Raw genomic sequence first — 20631 nt, forward strand, 5'->3', positions numbered from 1 at the left:
CTACCTCTTCGATCCAAATTCTCACTGCCGCACCAGTCTACTTTAAATCTCCCCTTACACATGAACAGAATGGCTGAGGCTCTCCATGTTCTGGAATAGCACCTCAGTAAGTAAGAGATCTAGGTTCAGTTCCCGGCCTTGGTACAAATTTTCACTCACCACCTCAGTCTATACACACAAAATCATATTTTTATGAGACCAGTAAACTCTCTGAAATTGGGTCATTTCATCTGTATGTTTGATGCTGGAGGTGGTATTCCAGAACATGGAGAGCCTTAGCAATTCTGTTTGTGTGTAAAGTGGAATTTAAAGCAGACTGGGGCAGCAGTAAGAATTTGGATCAATGAGGGAGACGTGCCAGGGTAATCCACGCAGTTGTGTGAACTGGTGTGCCAAGGTGGCCTTGTGGCAAATGCACCTGCCAAGTAAGTAGCAGACCCGGGTTTGATTCCTGGCCTTGGCACAACTTTTCACTTGCCACTTCAGTCATATACGAGGGTTGGAACTTAAATAGTGCAACTATTTATTTACAGCTCATACAAAACAGGTACGTGTTTCAGAGTTTTACTGACCTTGAAAGTAGTCACCAGCATTGGTATAACCCATTGCCAGCGGTGTGGAAGTCATAGGAAACTCTTTGCAGTGTCAGTTGTGTTGATAGTTCAAGCGATGCAGTCTATTGCCGGACGAATTTTTAGCCATTCTGAAGTGAATGCTGTGAAGTATTTCCTTCAGTTTAGAAATCGAGTTGAACTTACGAGGGCTTAAGTCAGGGAAGTGGAGTAGGTGGTATAGCATGTAGCAGCCCCATCAGTCATACAAATTAGTAACAGCTTGCACTGTATGTGATTGAGCATTGTCCTGCAAAATGATGGTCAGGTTCTGCAGAAAGTGTCGTCACTTCTGTCTCTATGCTGTTCATTTTTGGAACACAACCTACAACCAGCTTAGATACAGAAGTGATGACACTTTCTGCAGGACCTAACCATCATTTTGCAGGACAATGCTCAATCACATACAGTGCAAGCTGTTACTAATTTGTATGACTGATGGGGTTGCTAAGTGCTATACCACCTACTGCACTCCCCTGACTTAAGCCCTTGTAAGTTGTTCAACTCAATTTCTAAACTGAAGGAAACACTTCACGGCATTCGCTTCAGAACTGCTACAAATTCGTTGGGCAACAGACCGCGCCGCTCGAACTGTCAACACAACTGGCACTGCTAAGAGTATCCTACGACTTCCACATTGCTGGCAAGAGGTTATACACAATGCTGCTGACTACTTTGAAGGTCAATAAAACTTTGAGACACTTACCTATTTTGTACGAGCTCTAAATAAATAGTTACCACTATTAAAGTTCCAACCCTTGTACACAAAATCACTTTTCTAGAACTTGGGATCACCTTCTTGTCAGATTGTGTACAACTTGCAGAATTCTGTATGCCTGTCCAATCATATTCATTTAGGACTTTAAGTAAAGTAGGCCTATATGGTCTCACTTTCAGCATTCTCTGAATCCTTTGTAGGCTTGCTCTCACTATTCCATACTCCTTGCACATTTTGCTTTAACTTTTAGTCAGTGATTACATGAAACCTTGTGCAACAACATTAAGATTGTTTTCTGCAGTAGAACACTGTTTTCTGCAGTAACAGAACAAAGGGGGAAGCTGACAAATAAGTAGATTTACCAAAATCTTTATTGGCATTTTCTGTAACATGAAATGTTTTGTAGGCAATGATGTCTCTGTCCACAAACGCTTCAAGTCCTGAAACATTCGGAACACCACTACCTCCTCGAACAATAGCTACAGTAAACCATCCGTTGCCATGCGTAAATGTATTATTAGTGTCAATGCTGAAATTTAGTTTACATCCATAAAAAACAGCCGGTCCGTCTAGCAACGAGTGTGCAGCGACAGACTTAATAATATTCTTCTTCTTGTCTGCAGCTGAAGTAGTCATTTCAACATCTTGCACAGTGTTCCGAATGTTTCAGGACTTGAAGCGTTTGTGGACAGAGACATCATTGCCTACAAAACATTTCATGTTACAGAAAATGCCAATAAAGATTTTGGTAAATCTACTTATTTGTCAGCTTCCCCCTTTGTTCTGTATACTAGAAATAGACGTAAAATATCTGTAAATGAAACTGTATTTATTTGGTGTAAGGGAAAAGGAGTTTGTGAATATGTTAAATTTGTTGGTGATTGTACAATGTATTTTCATAAATACTTGAAGCGTTTGTGGACAGAGACATCATTGCCTACAAAACATTTCATGTTACAAAAAATGCCAATAAAGATTTTGGTAAATCTACTTATTTGTCAGCTTCCCCCTTTGTTCTGTATACTAGAAATAGACGTAAAATATCTGTAAATGAAACTGTATTTATTTGGTGTAAGGGAAAAGGAGTTTGTGAATATGTTAAATTTGTTGGTGATTGTACAATGTATTTTCATAAATAAAGTTATTGACCGGTACCCCCCCCCGGTTATTGATCTGTAGCGTAGCCCGACTGAGGTTAGGTTGGGATGTTTCTTTTTGGCAGGGGGGGTCAGGGGGGGGGGCGCAGCCCCCCCCCCCCTGCAACGCATAGAGCATGCCACAGCAAGTAGCTGCCCGGCGCGGCGCGCCGCCGATTGCGCAACCGCCCAGCCGCTAGCCGTTATCGCCATGTGACGTAAGCGAGCGTCACCGCCTTCGTGATCAGACGCGCTGCTGCTGTCGCACAAGCAACTGCACAGCCATGCGGTATAGAAGGCTCCGACGTCGCGCAAGGCCAACAGTATATAAAACTGTGGAAGATGTTGAAATGACTACTTCAGCTGCAGACAAGAAGAAGAATATTATTAAGTCTGTCGCTGCACACTCGTTGCTAGACAGACCGGCTGTTTTTTGTGGATGTAAACTAAATTTCAGCATTGACACTAATGATACATTTACGCATGGCAACGGATGGTTTACTGTAGCTATTGTACGAGGAGGTAGTGGTGTTCCGAATGTTTCAGGACTTGAAGCGTTTGTGGACAGAGACATCATTGCCTACAAAACATTTCATGTTACAGAAAATGCCAATAAAGATTTTGGTAAATCTACTTATTTGTCAGCTTCCCCCTTTGTTCTGTATACTAGAAATAGACGTAAAATATCTGTAAATGAAACTGTATTTATTTGGTGTAAGGGAAATGTAGTCTTCAAATCTTACATTTAATTCACAAATATTCACAAATACCTTATCAAGATGGAGGATGGATGTTTGGAAGAAGTCCCACAAGCAAATCACAAACATCACTGTAATTATGAAAAAACAAATACATGCTGCTCTGTAGTTAACTTTCTATTCATTGTTTCTCACATAACAACAAAGATCATAATCTCAAATTACTAGTGTCAAGTGACTTATGCCTATCACACAATAGTCCATTTGACAACTGACTACCACTACACTAGACAAAACAAAGTACGAGGATTACTAGTGATAACGGACTTACGGCACACCCCACATTTGTACCTTCAAATTTCAGATTGCTTTGTAGTGACACTTACCATTTATGAGAGCTGGGACCACTTCAAGATCAATAAGAGCCTTAATATGATCTTCAGTTCCCTTTGCTAATGAACCCAAAGTTATAGTTGCTTCAATTTTTATCTGTACTGGTATAGCTGCATCAGCCAGTAGCTGCAGCAGGCGTGGCACCACACCTTGGGATATTACATTTCCTTTCTGCTTGTTGCTTCCAATTACAGAATTCTTAAGACATCTAAATAAATAAATGAGCTTAGATAGAAACAAGAATTGCAATTTAAACAACCATAAAGGGCATGCTGCAACAATTCACAGAAAAGAGAAACAGGCTTACATATAAATTACATAACTAAAATATACATTACAAAAAAAGCAGAATGTCAACAGTGCACACACAATAATTTGTCACTTCTCATGGGGGTGCTGTGAATGCATCTGCTTCATCCCCACTTCATAGTCACATTACTCTTGTATCAGTCACATTACTCTTGTATGGATGCATAGAAAACAGATTATAAAAGAAACAGATATGTATCTCTGTTCTGCAATGACAAAAATGGCAAAAATGACATGGAATGTTCTGTATAATCAAAGATGAAATCTTACTGATACAAATTACAGAATATCACTAATAACACTACTACAAAAAGTATTCTTCACTAAGGTTGGTACTAACCAAAGGTAAGTCAACAAGAAATGGCTTCTGCCAATTCCTCTGCTCCAAGCAACCCCCCACAAAAATAAATACATAATTGTGTGTGTGCACAGCATATGTATTTTTCTTTCTGCAGTGGAGTGAGCACTGATTTAAAACTTTCTAACAGATCAAAACAGTGTGCTAAACCACAACTCAAAGCTGGAACCTCTGTCTTTCTGTTGAATCAGTGCAGAATTGACTGAGTTATCCAAGCAAGAACCACAAACCACAAAAGGCACAGGTTTCATGTTCAACCCCTGGTCCAGCCAACAGTTCTGATCTGGGGTGAAGTTTCAGGTCTAAATTTCTGTGTCGGTGTAAGAAAATTAAATGGCACATATCTAATGATGTGATGATGATCACCAGTCATTAAGAATTAACTGAAGATCATGATATAATCACTGACCTCCAAGAAGTTAGCTTCCATAATATACACTGCTGGACATTAAGATTACAACACTAGGAAGGATAGCAAACAACAGAAATTTGTTTATCATGTATATATAGTAAAGCAGGAAGAATATGTGATTAAATCTATAGGTGATTTGGGGGATAGGACATGAAAAATTTAGTACACAGAGCTGACATTCCTGGCAGCAACAATGCCTCCAACCTGGCTGGGCGTGCAGAGATTGAAGACAGATACGGTTATGTCATTCCAAGCTGTTTCAACTTTTGGCCTGAGTTCATAAATCGTAGTGGTGGTAAGCAATAATGTTCCAGTCTCCCAGCAGCCCACAATCAGATGGTGAGAGATCTGGAGGGTGTGCTGCCAGGACAACAGTCAAACACCCTCCATACTGAGGTAGTTCAGGACGGCCCAGGCAACGTGCATTCTTTTGTTGAAAGATAATATCACAAAGACCTCAAAGATATGGAACAGCTGCCAGCTTTAACATGTCAGAAATGAATGTCTGTTGTCCACATTACCAGCTATGTGAATCAGAGGTGATTGTGTTCTTTACCTAATAGTACTTCTCACAATGTCAGCTAACATTCCTGGCAGCAACAATGCCTCCAACCTGGATGGGCATGCTGAGATTGGAAGACAGATATGGTTATGTCATTCAAAGCTGTTTCAACTTGCGGCCAGAGTTCACAAATCATTCATTTGGCAACGTTCATTCTCATCAGTGATACATCCATCATGATGGTGTATGTGGATCCAGGACTCATCTGAAAAGATGATGTGGTGCTGCTCCAGTGTGCAGTATTGTTGTTGGATGCATCAAAGTCTGAAGCTGACAGCATGTGTATTTTATATGTTCTAGTACTGTTCGTGTTTTACCTAGAAACATACAGGACAATGGTGTAACTACAGGTTTGCTAGACACTTTTGAGTTACTATTTTTAATGATTCTGCATCATAGTACATATTCCCGTCTGTGAGCACCATGACGTAATGACTGTCTCTGGCTGTAATTTTTAAAATACATATCTGACTGGCAGGGTTAATCAAAGTCTGCGGTACTCCCTGTCTCCTTTCACCGGCAACATAACTGTTGGGTTTTGTGACATCATGGTGGCACAATGTATTTGAAATGGATTGTGGTGCAAAGTGCGTGTTGGAGTACACAGTGGAACTCCCTACTGTGGGATGTTTATGTTTCCAAATTGTTTGTGAGTACCGTTACTGATTCACTGGACTTCTTGAAGACTCTTCATGGGAATACATTGGAAGATTTCTGGTGGTTTGTTAGCGAATGTGGGCAATATATTATATTTTGGCTTTGGATTTATTGGTATGTTGTGTTGTTTATAGTTGGAGATTTAATTTAACTTTTCGTTTTTTGTTCATTATGGACATGACAACGAAATTCACAACTAGGTCGCTGCATACTGCAATGGGTGATAACATACTGATCATGATTAAAATCCTATAGTTATATGGTTTAATTGTTGAGTATGTGAAGTTTTATGTTTGTGGTGAAGGAATGAAACTGACCAAAGTCGCTACATCTCCGAGCAGAGGCCAGTACGCATATGTGGCATTGTCAGTGGGATAACGAATGGCAGTCTATCCGGAGGTGTTCCTGGCTTCAGAAGTCTAGGTTAGTCGTCTGAGAGATTGTGCTGATAATGTATCATTTTTGAAGTTTCAATACTTGTGTGCCAGCTGAATTTGGCTGGTAAGTACGCTTTTAAGGTTTTACTTTTTTTAAATTGTTGTATACATGGAATGTGTGTTTACGTGCATAATTGTGTGTTTTTTGTCCATCGAAATTAGTGTTAATAGAATTTTTTACAAATTTGTGTTGAGTCGTTGGTTGTTGGCAATTATGTTGGATTGTGATTGGTAGATACTGTGGAATTTGTTTTACCTATATTGTTGAGATCAGGTTTTTGATGTTAGCTGTATGAGCGAATTTTGCTTTTTGGTACCTTGGAATGAGTTCCAGCTATATAGGTAAGTGCTAGGTGCCAGATTTGTCGAGATGTGTATGGTTTTGCAGTACCGTGGATTTCATCTGAGCTACACATAGGTCAACTGAAATTTCCGGTATTGGGTTTTGGAGCTATGTGATGGCTCATGGTATCATGGAATTTGTTTGAGCTACAAGTCAAGTGAAATTTCATGGTATTGTGATTTTGTTGATTGCTGAGGGTTTCAGTTGCTTCATTTTTGCATTAAGTACTTGTTCTGGTATATCTTTATAACCAGGATTTTCATACATTTATTTTGTTTGCACCTAAAAGCCTGTAATTCCTGTCTGTTGTCCGATTACTTTCATGCTGTTTTTGTAATTAAATTTTTTGTATTACTTGTGCCTGTTTGGGGGTCAACTGAAGCGTCTGATCCCATCTGTCTGCTTTGACCCGTGACGTAAGGGTGTTGTGGTGTGTGGTGTCATGATGGGGCAGAGTCTAGTTTGTGAGAGTGGCGTGTTTGTAGGTGTCGTTTTGATGTGATCGGTGGTGCTCCCTGGTGGTGTGTTTATGTGTTATGTGATGTTTTTGGTTTAGTTTGTGTGTATGGCATGTTTCTAGGTTGCATATTGTTGTTGTCAGTGGTTCTCTTTGGTGGTGTGTTTATGGTTAGCATGTTATGTGGCATATGGTGCTCATTTGCGTGGTAGCATTGCACATCTGTGGTATTGGTGGTGACTGCTTTCAGTGGAATATTTTTCAGTGAGTTAACAATTTTGGTTTTGTTATGTCGATGTTATTGTAGTTTTTTTTTTGTTGTTCGTCGTGTGTCAATTTTGGTAAATCGCTTTGTTTATGTCTTTGGTAGGTGTGGATATGACTGACAAAGTCAACCGTTTTCGGTTGTCGGCAATGATGGAGGACAGTGCGTTGTCTCTAATAAAATTTCTTCAGCTATTCAGCCTGTTGGCTGAAGTTATGAAGTGTTCAGTGTGTCGTGAAGAAATGAGTCTCAGATCAGGGACGGCTATATGTGGAGATGTCGTAGGGATAACAGCTCAAGGGAAGTGTTCCATTCCAATTTTGTTGTGTTTTTTGAGGTAGTGATGATTGTGGACGAGGTTATAGTTTTGGGTTTCACGATTTGGTATCGGTAGTTTCTGCTGATCTATTTAGGTCAAGGGAAGTGTTCGATTCCAGTGGATATTATTTTTAGTTGATTTTGGGAAGGTTGTGGTCAGTTCATTTTATCGTTTTTGTCATTTGGTTTAGTGGCGTGTGTTTCTTTTTAGTTTGTCCCCAAAAACTCCCAGTTTCCCACAGTTGTCCCGTTAGTGTGATTAGGTTTTTTGTGGAACGTATGTGTGTTGGTTTTTCGATGTATTTTCGTGTTTGTTGTCATGTTTATGTAATGAAGTCATAGGCACCATATTGGAAACGTGGTGTATGGTCGTTTCCGCCATATTTGTGACGTCATGGATCAAAGCAGACGGGTGGAATTGGACGCTTCTGTAATGTGTTATGAGTGACATCATGGTCGCCATACTGTTTAAGCTCGAATTAGGGATGTCTGTTATCTTAATGACATCATAACATGATGCTTTAGGATAGTCCAGTGTCATTTATTACTACACACTATGATTAGGTAGCTTCCTCCTATCATTGTCTCAACTTGAAATGGGATCCTGTCACATAACTGAGACATTGCACCACATTTACATGCCTCCAAATCTTTACTAACACTGAACACACCTAACACCAGGAGGACCAATATGTGAGTATTGTCCCACTTACCAATAGTGTCTTGACAACGTGTTCAGTTGAGTAGACTGGTCATTTTTGCTTGTTTTGAAGTTATACTGTATAATTACACTTCAATCTGTTGCAAACGTGACATATTCCACAGTGTGCATCAAGGATGTCTAGACTAGTCATATAATTGATGTGAACATGTATAAGTGAAGCACGGAACAGGCCAAAAGCATACTTGGACATACAGGTATTTCATTCAGTGCATTATTTTGTTTTTCCAACTAACAATAGTAAACCTCTTAGACAATATTATATTTTACATTGTATATTAAAGACAATTGTACAAATAATTTGTAAACACCACCTTTATAATATATTCTTGTTAACTATGCAGTACTTCTGAGCCTGCAAATAATGCAAATATTTTAAAGATTATATTTAGTAACATTGACAAACTGTATATGTTTTACACATGAAAAAGAAATCCTGTTTATACTACTGAAGTTGATGGCTGAGGTTCATAAGCACCCATTGAGCTGTACCAATTATTATTACACATAACTGAACAATGTTTAGAGATTTGCTATATGGAAATTTACTGATTTTATATTTAGTGGTGAATAAGTGAACATTTGTTTTAAATAAAATTATGTCAATAGCGTGTACTTTATGAATGTAGGCATGCTGGAAAAAGGTGAAAAAGGTAAAATCATTTCACTCACTTAAAAAAAAATGCATAGCTACCCATTCCCGTCACAGATTTTAAATATGCGCTAACAGATCAGATGAGAAATAAAAAAAAATTAAAACTGCCGCTAATTTTATCAGTATTTATCGAGTTACACAGAACGGGCTGAATCATGACTGAATACACTGTATCTATGCTATCTTTGTAGCTGTGGGATGACAGATTTACAAATAACAATCATTACAAAACTCTGGTGACAATAGTCACTTTTCTCTTTTAGTGATTGTGCTGAATGTTTCCTCCCCAATTTGCCCCAAGCGCAGCTTATTCCACACTTTATTTACTGGCAGTCACAGTCTTGTTGCCAATTTAATCAGCAGAAGAACATAAGGGATGCGTAAACTATGCCATAAATGACTTTGTTTAAAAAGAGGAGGCATTACTATGAAGCGTTAACAACATTATCGTTATGCTAGTTGGCATTACTTACACGATTGCCTGCAAACACTTCTCAGCATCACCGGAATACAACTCGTCAATATACGACCGAGAACTCTCAACATCCTGCAACCAAAAATTTTTGTGCAAATTATGGACTTGCAATTCTCTGTTTACCTCTGGATGAAGGATGCATTTATGGGGAATAAATTTATTTACTCTCAATTCAGTAAATTTAATTATCAGTTCGGGCAGCAATAAACTGTGCAAAAAAAGTGAGGTTAAGCTCTATAAGTGCCGGTATCAAAATGCAAAGCAAGTAGTCTTAGGCGAAAGTAAGTACCATGAATGGATGCATAGCGGTAACCATTGTAAATATTTTTGTTTCTCGTGTATTGCAGTTTCATCACATTAGATCCCTCAATAACCTAAATAACAACTGTCACCTTACATCTCAGAGATAATACGCCTGCCATAGATGTCTTTGAACCTGTTTAGTGTTTACCGCGACCACGGCCGCCAGTGATGACTGCTAAAAAGGAGGATTCCTACCACCAAAATGTCAGTTGCTTGGCTGTAGAAAAACGAGTACCAACATAGACTATTTAGTTCTTTGGTGGTCAAAATTCTCAGAGAAACTCAAGGAAATATGGACTGTCATAATGAATAATAAAAATCCAGTAATAGACCCCTGTTATACATATTTTAACGAAGGTCGACGCCTCTATGTAATGAAGAAGCACGTAACTATCTTATTGATACGGACTTTACAGTTGAAAACAAACAATGTTATTTACTGACATACTAACACTCACTTTATGGTTGTCAAATTGGAGAATGGAAATACCAATTAAAATAATTTCACGATTACAAGAAAAGTGAACAATCTTCATAGTAAGTGCATAGTAATAATCGTATTTTGTCAACAGAGAGAACGTAAACAAAATATTGTGCGTCTGTGTTGTCATCGAATATTGCAGAGGACTGCGTTATTTCATTTTGGTCTCACGTTTATCCTATAGTGACAGTAAGTATTTATCTTATTCATATGTGATATGAGTGTGTATGTGACATAGATTATGCTGCTTACAAGTACGGCTATTTGCAACACATCTGTCATCGCAATAAATCGTGGCTGCGGCTGTAGCAATACACAGATTCAAATCGTATTTTATTAGCATTTCAGCAAGTACATTGAAAATAACAAAAAAAAATCATTGCTTCCTATGAATATAATTGATGGAGATGACAGCACTCTGTTGTTTATTCGTTGCAGTACACTTTCTCTCATGGCACAACTCTTTCAGCTGTTCATCAACGATTTCTGAGGTAGCGTCTGTGCTCTATCTCAAGTTTACTTGATTACGCGGTAGTTAATTTCATGTTCCATGAATCATTTTGCATGATTAATCATAATGATGTGGAACGAGTCGTTTTACATTGACATCGAAAATGAATTTTTAAATATTGCCACATGATATGTGAGCTTTATTTATTTTAAAAACGCAAACTTGAGTTTGTGACTCCTGCCCATCACCTTTTATAATTTGCAATAATAAAAATTCTTCTATAGAAAAGCATGTTTTCAAATTTCACTTTTCTGTCTTTCAGACGTTTTATATCTTTGGTAAATGATCAGATATTTTTGATGTAGCGTTGTGCACCCCTTTTCATTCTAAAGATACCCGTAATGTGGAGTGATGAATGTCATTTTTCCTTGTGGTATTGTAATCATGAACTTCATCGTTCCTTTTGAACTGTCGTGGATTATTTACAGTAAACTTCATGAGGGAATAAGTATACTGTGAAGCACTAGTTAGAAAGCCTAACTCCTTAAAAAGATGTCTACAAGGTGATCGTGGGTGAGCACCACTTATTATTCTTACAGCACGGTTTTGAGCAGTGAAGACTTCCTTTCTCAAAGATGACTTACATCTACATGAATTCTGTTCAAATCACACGTGAGTGAGTGGCAAAGGGTTCATCAAACCACCTTCACAATAACTCTCGGGTTATTCCACTCTCAAACAGCATGCAGAAAAAATAAACACCTGTATCTTTCTGTGTGAACTCTTGCTTTCCATTATTTTAGTATGGTGATCATTTCTCCCTGGGTAGGTTGGTGTCAACAAAATATTTTCTCCTTCGGAGTAGAAAGTTGGTGATTGAAGTTTCGTGGACAGATCTTGCGTTAACGAGAGATGCCCTTGTTTTAATGATGGCTTCCCCAAATTCTATATCTTATCTGAGACACCCTCTCTCCTATTTATCGATAATGCAAAACATGCTGTCTTTATTCCATCTTTCTCAATGTACTCCGTTAACTCTGTGCATACTACAACAGAGGACAGACAAGCATAGCGCAGGCAGTACCTTTAGTAGACCTGTTGGATCTGCTAAGTGTTCTGTCAATAAAACACAGTCTTTGGTTAGCCCCCCCCCCCCCCCCAACATTTTTGTGTGTTCTTTTCAGTTTAATTTGTTTGTAATTGTAATTCCTAGGTACTTAGTTGAGTTTATGACCTTTAGGTTTGATTCATTTATCATGTGTTTGAAGTTTAATGGATCCCTCTTAACACTCATGTTAAAGACCCCACATTGTTCATTATTTAGCTTCAATTGCCAATTTTTGCTTCTTATAGATATCTTTTCTAAATCATTTTGCAGTTTGTTTTGACCTGATAACTTTACTAAGTGACAAAAGACAGTGTCACCTGCAACCAAACAGACTGCTGCTCAGCTGAGCGAGGTAGCACACTGGCTAACACACTGGACTCGCATTCGGGAGGACGATGGTTCAATCCCGCATCTGACCATCCTCATTAAGGTTTTTCATGATTTCACTAAATCGCTCCAGGCAAATGCTGGGATGGTTCCTTTGAAAGGGCAATGCCAACTTCCTTCCCCATCCTTCCCTAATCCGATGAGACCGATGACCTCGCTGTTTTTTTTTTTCTCCTTCCCCAAACAACCCAACCCATCTGCCACTCAGATTCTCTCCTAAACAAATATACAGATAAGGAACAGCAGAGGGCCTGTAATACTACATTGGGGAATGCCAGGAATCACTTCTGTTTTGCTTGATGCGTTTCCGTCAACTGTTTCTGAACTATGACCTCTCTGACAGGAAATCACAAATTCATTTGCATAACTGAGATGATATTCCATAAGCACACAATTTTTGATAACAAGCTGCTTGTAAGATAGAGTGTCGAAAGCCTTCTGGAAATCTAAAAACATGGAATCAATTTGAAATCCCTTTCAATAGCACTCAACACTTCATGTGAGTAAAGAGCTAGTTGTGTTTCTCGAGAATGATGTTTTCTAAATCTGTGTTGACTGTGTGTCTTGAGATCATTGTCTTTGAGGTAATTCATAATGTTTGAACACAATAAAAATATTATTATTTTTTTTTCAGTTTAAGTTCTCATCAATTTGGGCACCTAAATATTTTGAAGTTTACACCCTATTTATTATTTCCTCTCTGTCTGTTATACTTATCATTGACTTCCAGGCTTCCCATTTTTTACTATGTTTATTCTGTTTGTTGTGTAACAAACATTACAATAAAATGTACATGCACCCTGTTCCTGTAGCATGAGTTCCATCTTCCATGATGTAGCCTACCATTGTATATGATATTGCATAGTGTATTTATGTTTACCTGCATGTACCTATTTAAAGCAATATTCTGATTTTAACCTTCAACACTCAGTGAAGTATTTGATGCTTTTTACTAAAAGCCATGAGCAGACACCTTTTTTCTTTCGTTTCTTTCATTATTTCATCAGTTTTTTCCCCCCTCTGTGTATTAGTATATTATCTGTACAGTGATAATGTAATGGGATTAAGAATTTTCAAGCCACCAGTTTACTTCTAATATCAATGCTCAAGCGTTTAATATAAAAATAACAACTTCCATAGCCCTAGGTCGTATCAAAGGCTCCATGAAATTGTTAAATTGTGGGTAAGTGTGCATAGCTCAAGAGGGTTTTTACTTAGTGAAGTGTACAGTATTTACTATAGTATGACGAATGGGTATCGAGTCAAGTACAGCACCTTGTATTCTATATATGGATCTAAAGTACAGTGAGAGAGACTGACTTTAACAGAGAAGACTGATCTTAACTTATGACACAAAATTGATAAAACTGGCTGTTTTGTTATTATTACAGAAAAAGATATTTAGCTGAGTTTATGTAATGTCATAGCATTTCATTCCACCTAAATGAGTCTGGTAGGATCTCTCACTTAATTTTCGTCATGATGGTAAACTGATTGATATGTTAGATTGGAATATGTTAGATTGGAATATGTCTATATGGATATATCTATGTATGTCTGGATGATAGACAGATCTGGTCTTGTAACATCAACCAAAACTACCTTCCTGTGCTGGTACTGCCAACGGCTGAAAGCAAGGGGGAACTACAGCCATAATTTTTCCCAAGGGGATGAAGCTTTATTAATATATGGTTAAATAATGATGGTGTACTCTTGTGCAAAATATTCCAGAGGTAAAATAGCCCCCCATTTGGATCTCCGGGCAGGGACTACTCAGGAGGACTTCATTATCAGGAGAAACAAAAGTGGAGTTCTAAGGATCAGAGCATGGAATGTCAGATCCCTTAATCGGGCAGGTAGGTTAGACAATTTAAAAAGGGAAATAAGTAGGTTGAAGTTAGATATAGTGGGAATTAGTGAAGTTTGGTGGCAGGAGGAACAAGATTCCTGGTCAGGTGAATCTAGGGTTATAAATACAAAATCAAATAAGGGTGATGCAGGAGTAGGTTTAATAATGAATAAAACAATGGGAGAACAGATAAGCTACTACAAACACCATAGTGAACGCATTATTGTAACCAAGATATACATAAAGCCCACACCTACCACAGCAGTACAAGTTTATATGCCAACTAGCTCCGCAGATGATGAAGAGATTGAAGAAATATATGATTATGATGCAATAAAAGAAATTGTTCAGATAGTTAATGGCGATGAAAATTTAATAGTCATGGGGGACTGGAATTCAATTATAGGAAAAGGAAGAGAAGGAGAAGTACTAGGTGATATGGCTGGTGGTAAAGAAATGAAAGGGGAAGCTGCCTGGTAGAATTTTGCACAGAGCATAACTTAATCATAGCTAATACTTGGTTTAAGAATCATGAAAGAAGGTTGTATACATAGAAGAGTCCTGGAGACATTGGTACGCTTCAGATGGATTATATAATCGTAAGGCAGAGATTTAGGAACCAGGTTTTAAATTGTAAGATATTTCCAGGGACAGATGTGGACTCTGACCACAATTTATTGGTTATGAACTGTATATTAAAACTGAAGAAACTGCTAAAAGGTGAGAATTTAAGGAAATGGGACCTGGATAAATTGGAAGAACCAGATGTTGTGGAGAGTTTCTGAGAGAGCATTAGAGAACGATTAACAAGAACAGGGAAACGAAATACAGTAGAAGAAGAAAGGATAGCTTTGAGATGAAATTGTGATGGCAGCAGAGGATCAAGTAGGTAAAAAGGCGAGGGATAGTAGAAATCCTTGGGTGACAGAAGAGATATTGAATTTAACTGATGAAATGAGAAAATATAAAAATGCAGTAAATGAAGTTTGTAGAAAGGAATACAAATGTCTCAAAAATGAGATAGACAGGAAGTGCAAAATGGCTAAGCAGAGACGGTCAGAGGACAAATGTAAGGATATAGAAGCACATATCACTAGGGTTAAGATAGATACTGCCTACAGGAAAATTAAACAGACCTTTGGAGAAAAGAGAACAACCTGTATGAATATTAAGAGCTCAGATGAAAAACCCGTCCTAAGCAAAGAAGGCAAAGCAGAAAGGTTGAAGGAGTATATAGAGGGTCTGTACAAGGGTGATGTACTTGAGGGCAATATTATGGGAATGGGAGAGGACTTAGATGAAGATGAAATGGGAGATATGATACTGTGTGAAGAATTTAACAGAGCACTGAAAGACCTAAGTCAAAACAAGGCCCTGGGAGTAGACAACATTCCATTAGAACTGTTTATAGCCTTGGGAGAGCCTGCCATGACAAAACTCTTCCATCTGATGAGCAAGATGTATGATACAGGCAAAATACTCTCAGACTTCAAGAAGAATGTAATAATTTCAATCCCAAAGAAAGCAGGTGTCAATAAGTGCGAAAATAACTGAACTATCAGTTTAATAAGTCACGGTTGCTAAATACTAACACGAACTCTTTACAGACAAATGGAGAAACTGGTAGGAGGAGAACTTGGTGAAGATCAGTTCGGATTCCATGCAAATGTTGGAACATGCAAGGCAATACTGACCCTACGACTATCTTAGAAGATAGCTTTTGTAGACTTAGAGAAAGCTTTTGGCAATGTTGACTGGAATACTCTCTTTCAAATTCTGAAGGTGGCAAGGGTAAAATGCAGGGAGCAAAAGGCTATTAACAGTTTGTACAGAAACCAGATGGCAGTTCTAAGAGTCGAGGGACATGAAAGGGAAGCAGTGGTTGAGAAGGGAGTCAGACAGGGTTGTAGCCTATCCCCCATGTTATTCAATCTGTATATTGAACAAGCAGTAAAGGAAACAAAAGAAAATTTTTGAGTAAGAATTAAAATCCATGGGTAAGAAACAAAAACCTTGAGGTTTGCCAGTGACATTGTAATTCTGTCAGAGATATCAAAAGACCGGGAAGAGCAGCTGAACAGAATGGACAGTGTCTTGAAAGTAGGACATAAGATGAACATCAGCAAACCCAAAATTAGGATAATGGAATGTAGTCAAATTAAATTAGGTGATGCTGAGGGTATTAGATTAGGAAATAAGACACTTAAAGTAGTAAATGTGGTTTGCCGTGTGGGGAGCAAAGTAACTGATGATGGTTGAAGTGGAGAGGATATAAAATGTAGACTGGCTGTAGCAAGGAATGCGTTTCTGAAGAAGAGAAATTTATTAACATCGAGTATAGTATAAGTGTCAGGAAGTTTTTTTCTGAAAGTATTTGTATTTAGTGTAGCCAAGTATAGAAGTGAAACATAGACAATAGACAGTTTAGACAAGAAGAGAATAGAAGCTTTCAAAATGAGGTGCTGCAGAAGAATGCTGAAGGTTAGATTGGTAGATAACATAAGTAATTAGGAGGCACTGAATAGAATTGGGTAGATGAGAATTTGTGGCACAACTTGAATTGAAGAAGAGATCTGTTGATAGGACACACTCTGAGTCACCAAAAGGTCACCAATTTAGTACTGGAGGGCAGCGTGGAGGGTACAAATCATAGAGGAAGACCAAGAGATGAATACACTTAGCAGATTCAGAAGGTTGTAGGTTGCAGTAGTTATTCAGAGATGAAGAGGCTTGCACAGGATAGAGTAGGAGAGCTGCATCAAACCAGTCTCTGGACTAAAGACCATAACATCACAGATATATACATGTCACATTAGTGAGTTATAGATGGTAATGCTATTAGATTCATGTAATTTAAAGGAAATTTTATTTTCTCTGAAGCAATAGTATGAACAGCTCTCTCTTTTACCAACAGTTTGATTACATTCCATGCTGTGTACCAGGTGGTACACTATAACTATAAATGAGATTCTTAGGAATCAAATGGTATTTTAAGAAGTCGGGAAGATTCATGTCACCAGTTGTATAAAGTACTGATAACATCCATCTTATGAAGATTACTTTGTTATACTGACTGTAAATAAATTCCCATTGCGTACTTCGAGTATTTGTAATGGGGGCTAAGATAGGTCAGTTAGGCGTAAGACCTCATGTTGAGAAATGTACCATTTTTCTGCTACATGCAAAATACCACATCACAACACATATTGCCCTCTGATTCCTGCTGCTCGTTGTCTAAGTTACAAGTATGGCTTGATGTGACAGCTGCTGACGTCAACACACATACATTACCTCCATACCATGTTCCGGTATACACGATCATGAGTCCCTGGTCCACCAGCATCCACCATAGCCATAACCCGCACCTGTAGGCCTTCCTCAGATGCCACAGCGTCCTCTTAAATCAAGCATTCCATGTGACTCCACAGGTAGTAGTCTTGTGGATTCATTTCAGAAGAATGTTCAAGGCAAACAAATGCACCACCACGCCCTACCTACTGTTTCCCAAATAACTGGTCCAGATGATCACAGACCATATGTCAAAAATGAGGTGGTGCACCATTGTGTTGGAACCAAGTGTTTTGACGCACATGCAGTGGCACACATTCCAAGAGACCATAAGGGATTTAAGGGATTGCGTGTACACAACCCCTGTGAGATGTGGTGGCATTATGATGGCCCAGTCACAAGTTCATGTGGGAACTCTGCCCAAATGTTCAGACTGGATTGCTCCTGTACAGAATGCAGGTTTTCATCAGCCCAAACATGGCTTGTGGGAATTGAGAAAACATTCCTTGATGAATTCTGTTTTATCTGCGTAAGGGATCTGCCGTGGGAAGCTGAGCTCATTCACACAGTGGTGCAAGAAACCACCTGCAGAAGTAGGCTTTTGGTGCAAAGTTCTGTAGCTGCATTGCCTGTGCCTTCGGTAGGGGGGGGGGGGGGGGGGGGGTGTATGGGTCAGTTGCTGCTCATGCAGAACACTCCAGACAGTTTGGTGATACACGTCCAGTGTACCTGCTATGTTTCCAGTATTCGTCATCACATTCTCTTCCACTGTATGGAGCATAGCATCTTCAAACTCTGGTATGTGGCACCACCATAGTCAGCCCTACTGGCGATTAATGTACCCATCTCCAAGGCCCACTGGCATACCATAGCAAAGAGGGACTGTGAAGTTGCCTGGCAGTGTAGAAAACGCTCTGCATACAACTGATGAACAGCACTGTTATTGCATCGAGCTTCACCGTACAGTAACATCATGTCGGCATATTCTGCAAAAGTGTGGTTCACCAGGGTCAACAGCAACACACTAATAATGAAACATACATACAGCTTGCATCCTGTACTGAAGTAAATGGTTACTGCAGTACAATGGTACAGTACTAACAAAGACTACAAGCAGGTACAACCCTCTCTGGGAAAATCACAACCTCAACTGCATGCCATGTGAAAAAACCTGTAATGGGCATGGGACATCAGATAATTGGTGAATGACATACCTAATATCTTAGTCAGTGGTTCCAAAAATGTGGGAGACTGCCAGGTGTGTTGTGGTATTTTGCGTGTGGCGGCAAAATGGTACAATTCTGGATCTGTGTTCCTATGCTAAACTTTTAAGTCATGGTTGCCACTACAAGTCCTCAGTGCCTGTAAAGGGAAGTAGAGTATACTTTTATTTGAGAATGTGCCTGTTCTGAGTTTTGAGTCAAGTGGTGGTGGTGTCTCATCTAATCCAGTAGATGACCTGACAGCTGCTGTTATCTCGCCAATCTGTGGAAATTAACTAATAGTGACCTGAAAATCATGCATACTCAAATACAGTGGGTTACATATTTAAAACTACATTTACGGAAATTGAAAGGGATTACAGAAAGTTTTGATTCCACCCATCTGCCCTGACCCATGACACCATCAAGATGGCAGACACCCCTATTTCAAGTACATACAATATGACGATCATGACACCACTCATTACACCTGTGAATAAGCTTGAATAACATATGAAATATTTATCTCTATATTTATAAAATGAAACAATGGCACAACAGCAAGAAGTAGATGTTTAGAGGTGGTGACAAATTACTTGTACACTTTAGTATCCCCACCAGCAGATGGCATAATGAAGGCAGACAGGCTGGTATGGGTAGGACAGTAGAATAGTATGGAAACCTGCCATGGACAGTACACATGACACACAGTATGGACTGACCCGCTGACAGAGGTGCTTACCTACGTGTGGCGATAGGCCGGGTGGGCCAGTGCTTGCTTACTTGGAGTTCAACCAATGCAGACCTCACAACATAGTGTATTGTGCCATGAGTTGTGCCGAGTGCTTAGCTATTAACCATCTGTGCCAGCCACATGCTTAGTTTTTTGCGTGCTCATCTTTACATGGTTTTGAACTCTCTGATTCCCAGAGGTTGACTCGCATGGTGAGTTAATTTTTGTCTGATGAAGTGCTGTTCACCAGCTATTTTGGAGCTACCATCAGCCTCTGAAGCATCCGTAACTACCATATAGTGAAGAGGCATTGTCACGCCTATGCAGATACTAAAGTGGCATAGAAGTATGTTCTTATGCGTGTGATGCCCCAGTCTTTTCTTTCCCATTTTTCTTAGTGTCTGCTTGGACTGCCATGGACATGGCACTTATGCAATGCTAGCAGGAACAGTTGCACCCACAGAAGGAGCAGTAACAGCTGCAAGAGGAGCAGATGCAGGCACTGATAATCCAGAATACTTCATGCTGTTGCTTAGCCAATGGGGGCCTGGCTTCGTGTCCACACATACTCTAGTTGTGGCGTGTGTCACTCGGTGTGTTATGACTTGTGTGAAGGCATTGGCATGGCATCATGTCTACTGGCTGGCAATTGATTGTGACATTGAACATCTGATGCATTCTTGTAGGGCTAGTACATAGAACCAGGCTGCACCACATTGCCAACTCTCTCCTTGACTGGTCCTGGAATCCCCAGGGAACATGGTTCACATCAATTTTGCCACGCTCTTTTTGGATAGCTTGTGGTTGTTGGTGCTCTGTGAATTGTCCAATTTCCCACTCATAAGCCAACCTGTTTTCCATGTCGTTGACAGCCATGGTTCACACATTGTTGGTTATTTTTGCCATTGAGGGATCCCCAGGACCCTGGTATTTGACAACTGTCAGAAATTTGTGGTTGTGCGAGTTTGAGGACCATACATTCACAATGGTATCCGCCATAGGAAACTTCTTCTTTTCACCCAGTTTGTAACTTAGAAGTTTGTAACTTCATGCGTACATGAAAGGCCCAAATGAAAAAGTCCGTGTCTGCCACTTCCCATGATGATAGATTATCAAGCTTTCTAGCTTCATATCAGGCAGATGATGCAGGTGCAGTCCAGCAGAGTGATTGCATGAGTGTCAGTTAGGGGGCTTTTGGATTTGCTGCACCTGAGTTGTATGCTATGGACCATCGTGTTTCATTCTTGGGTCTGCTGTAAGTGCCAAGTCCTTCAAATGGTGGCAGGGGTGACTGCTTCTTGTCG

The 20631-nt window shown here is 39.3% G+C and overlaps 2 protein-coding genes across 2 annotated transcripts in view; one reads left to right on the plus strand and one right to left on the minus strand.

The window, feature by feature from the left end:
- Nucleotides 1–9968, minus strand: part of LOC126475480 (armadillo repeat-containing protein 8-like) — a 129193-nt gene extending 119225 nt beyond the window's left edge. Inside the window, exons 1-3 of the mRNA XM_050103378.1 lie at nucleotides 9815–9968; nucleotides 9524–9597; nucleotides 3550–3764 (exon numbers count right to left, since the gene is read on the minus strand). Coding sequence (XP_049959335.1) covers nucleotides 3550–3764; nucleotides 9524–9597; nucleotides 9815–9841 — 316 coding nt within the window. The 5' untranslated portion in view covers nucleotides 9842–9968. The remainder of the gene's footprint in view (nucleotides 1–3549; nucleotides 3765–9523; nucleotides 9598–9814) is intronic.
- A 401-nt stretch (nucleotides 9969–10369) lies between these two features.
- The window catches only part of LOC126475481 (folliculin), a 162523-nt gene continuing 152261 nt past the window's right edge, over nucleotides 10370–20631 (plus strand). The window contains exon 1 of the mRNA XM_050103379.1: nucleotides 10370–10498. The gene's annotated coding sequence lies outside the window, so the exon portion shown is untranslated. The remainder of the gene's footprint in view (nucleotides 10499–20631) is intronic.

This window comes from Schistocerca serialis, chromosome 4 (assembly GCF_023864345.2).
Source record: "Schistocerca serialis cubense isolate TAMUIC-IGC-003099 chromosome 4, iqSchSeri2.2, whole genome shotgun sequence".
NCBI lineage: Eukaryota > Metazoa > Arthropoda > Insecta > Orthoptera > Acrididae > Schistocerca > Schistocerca serialis.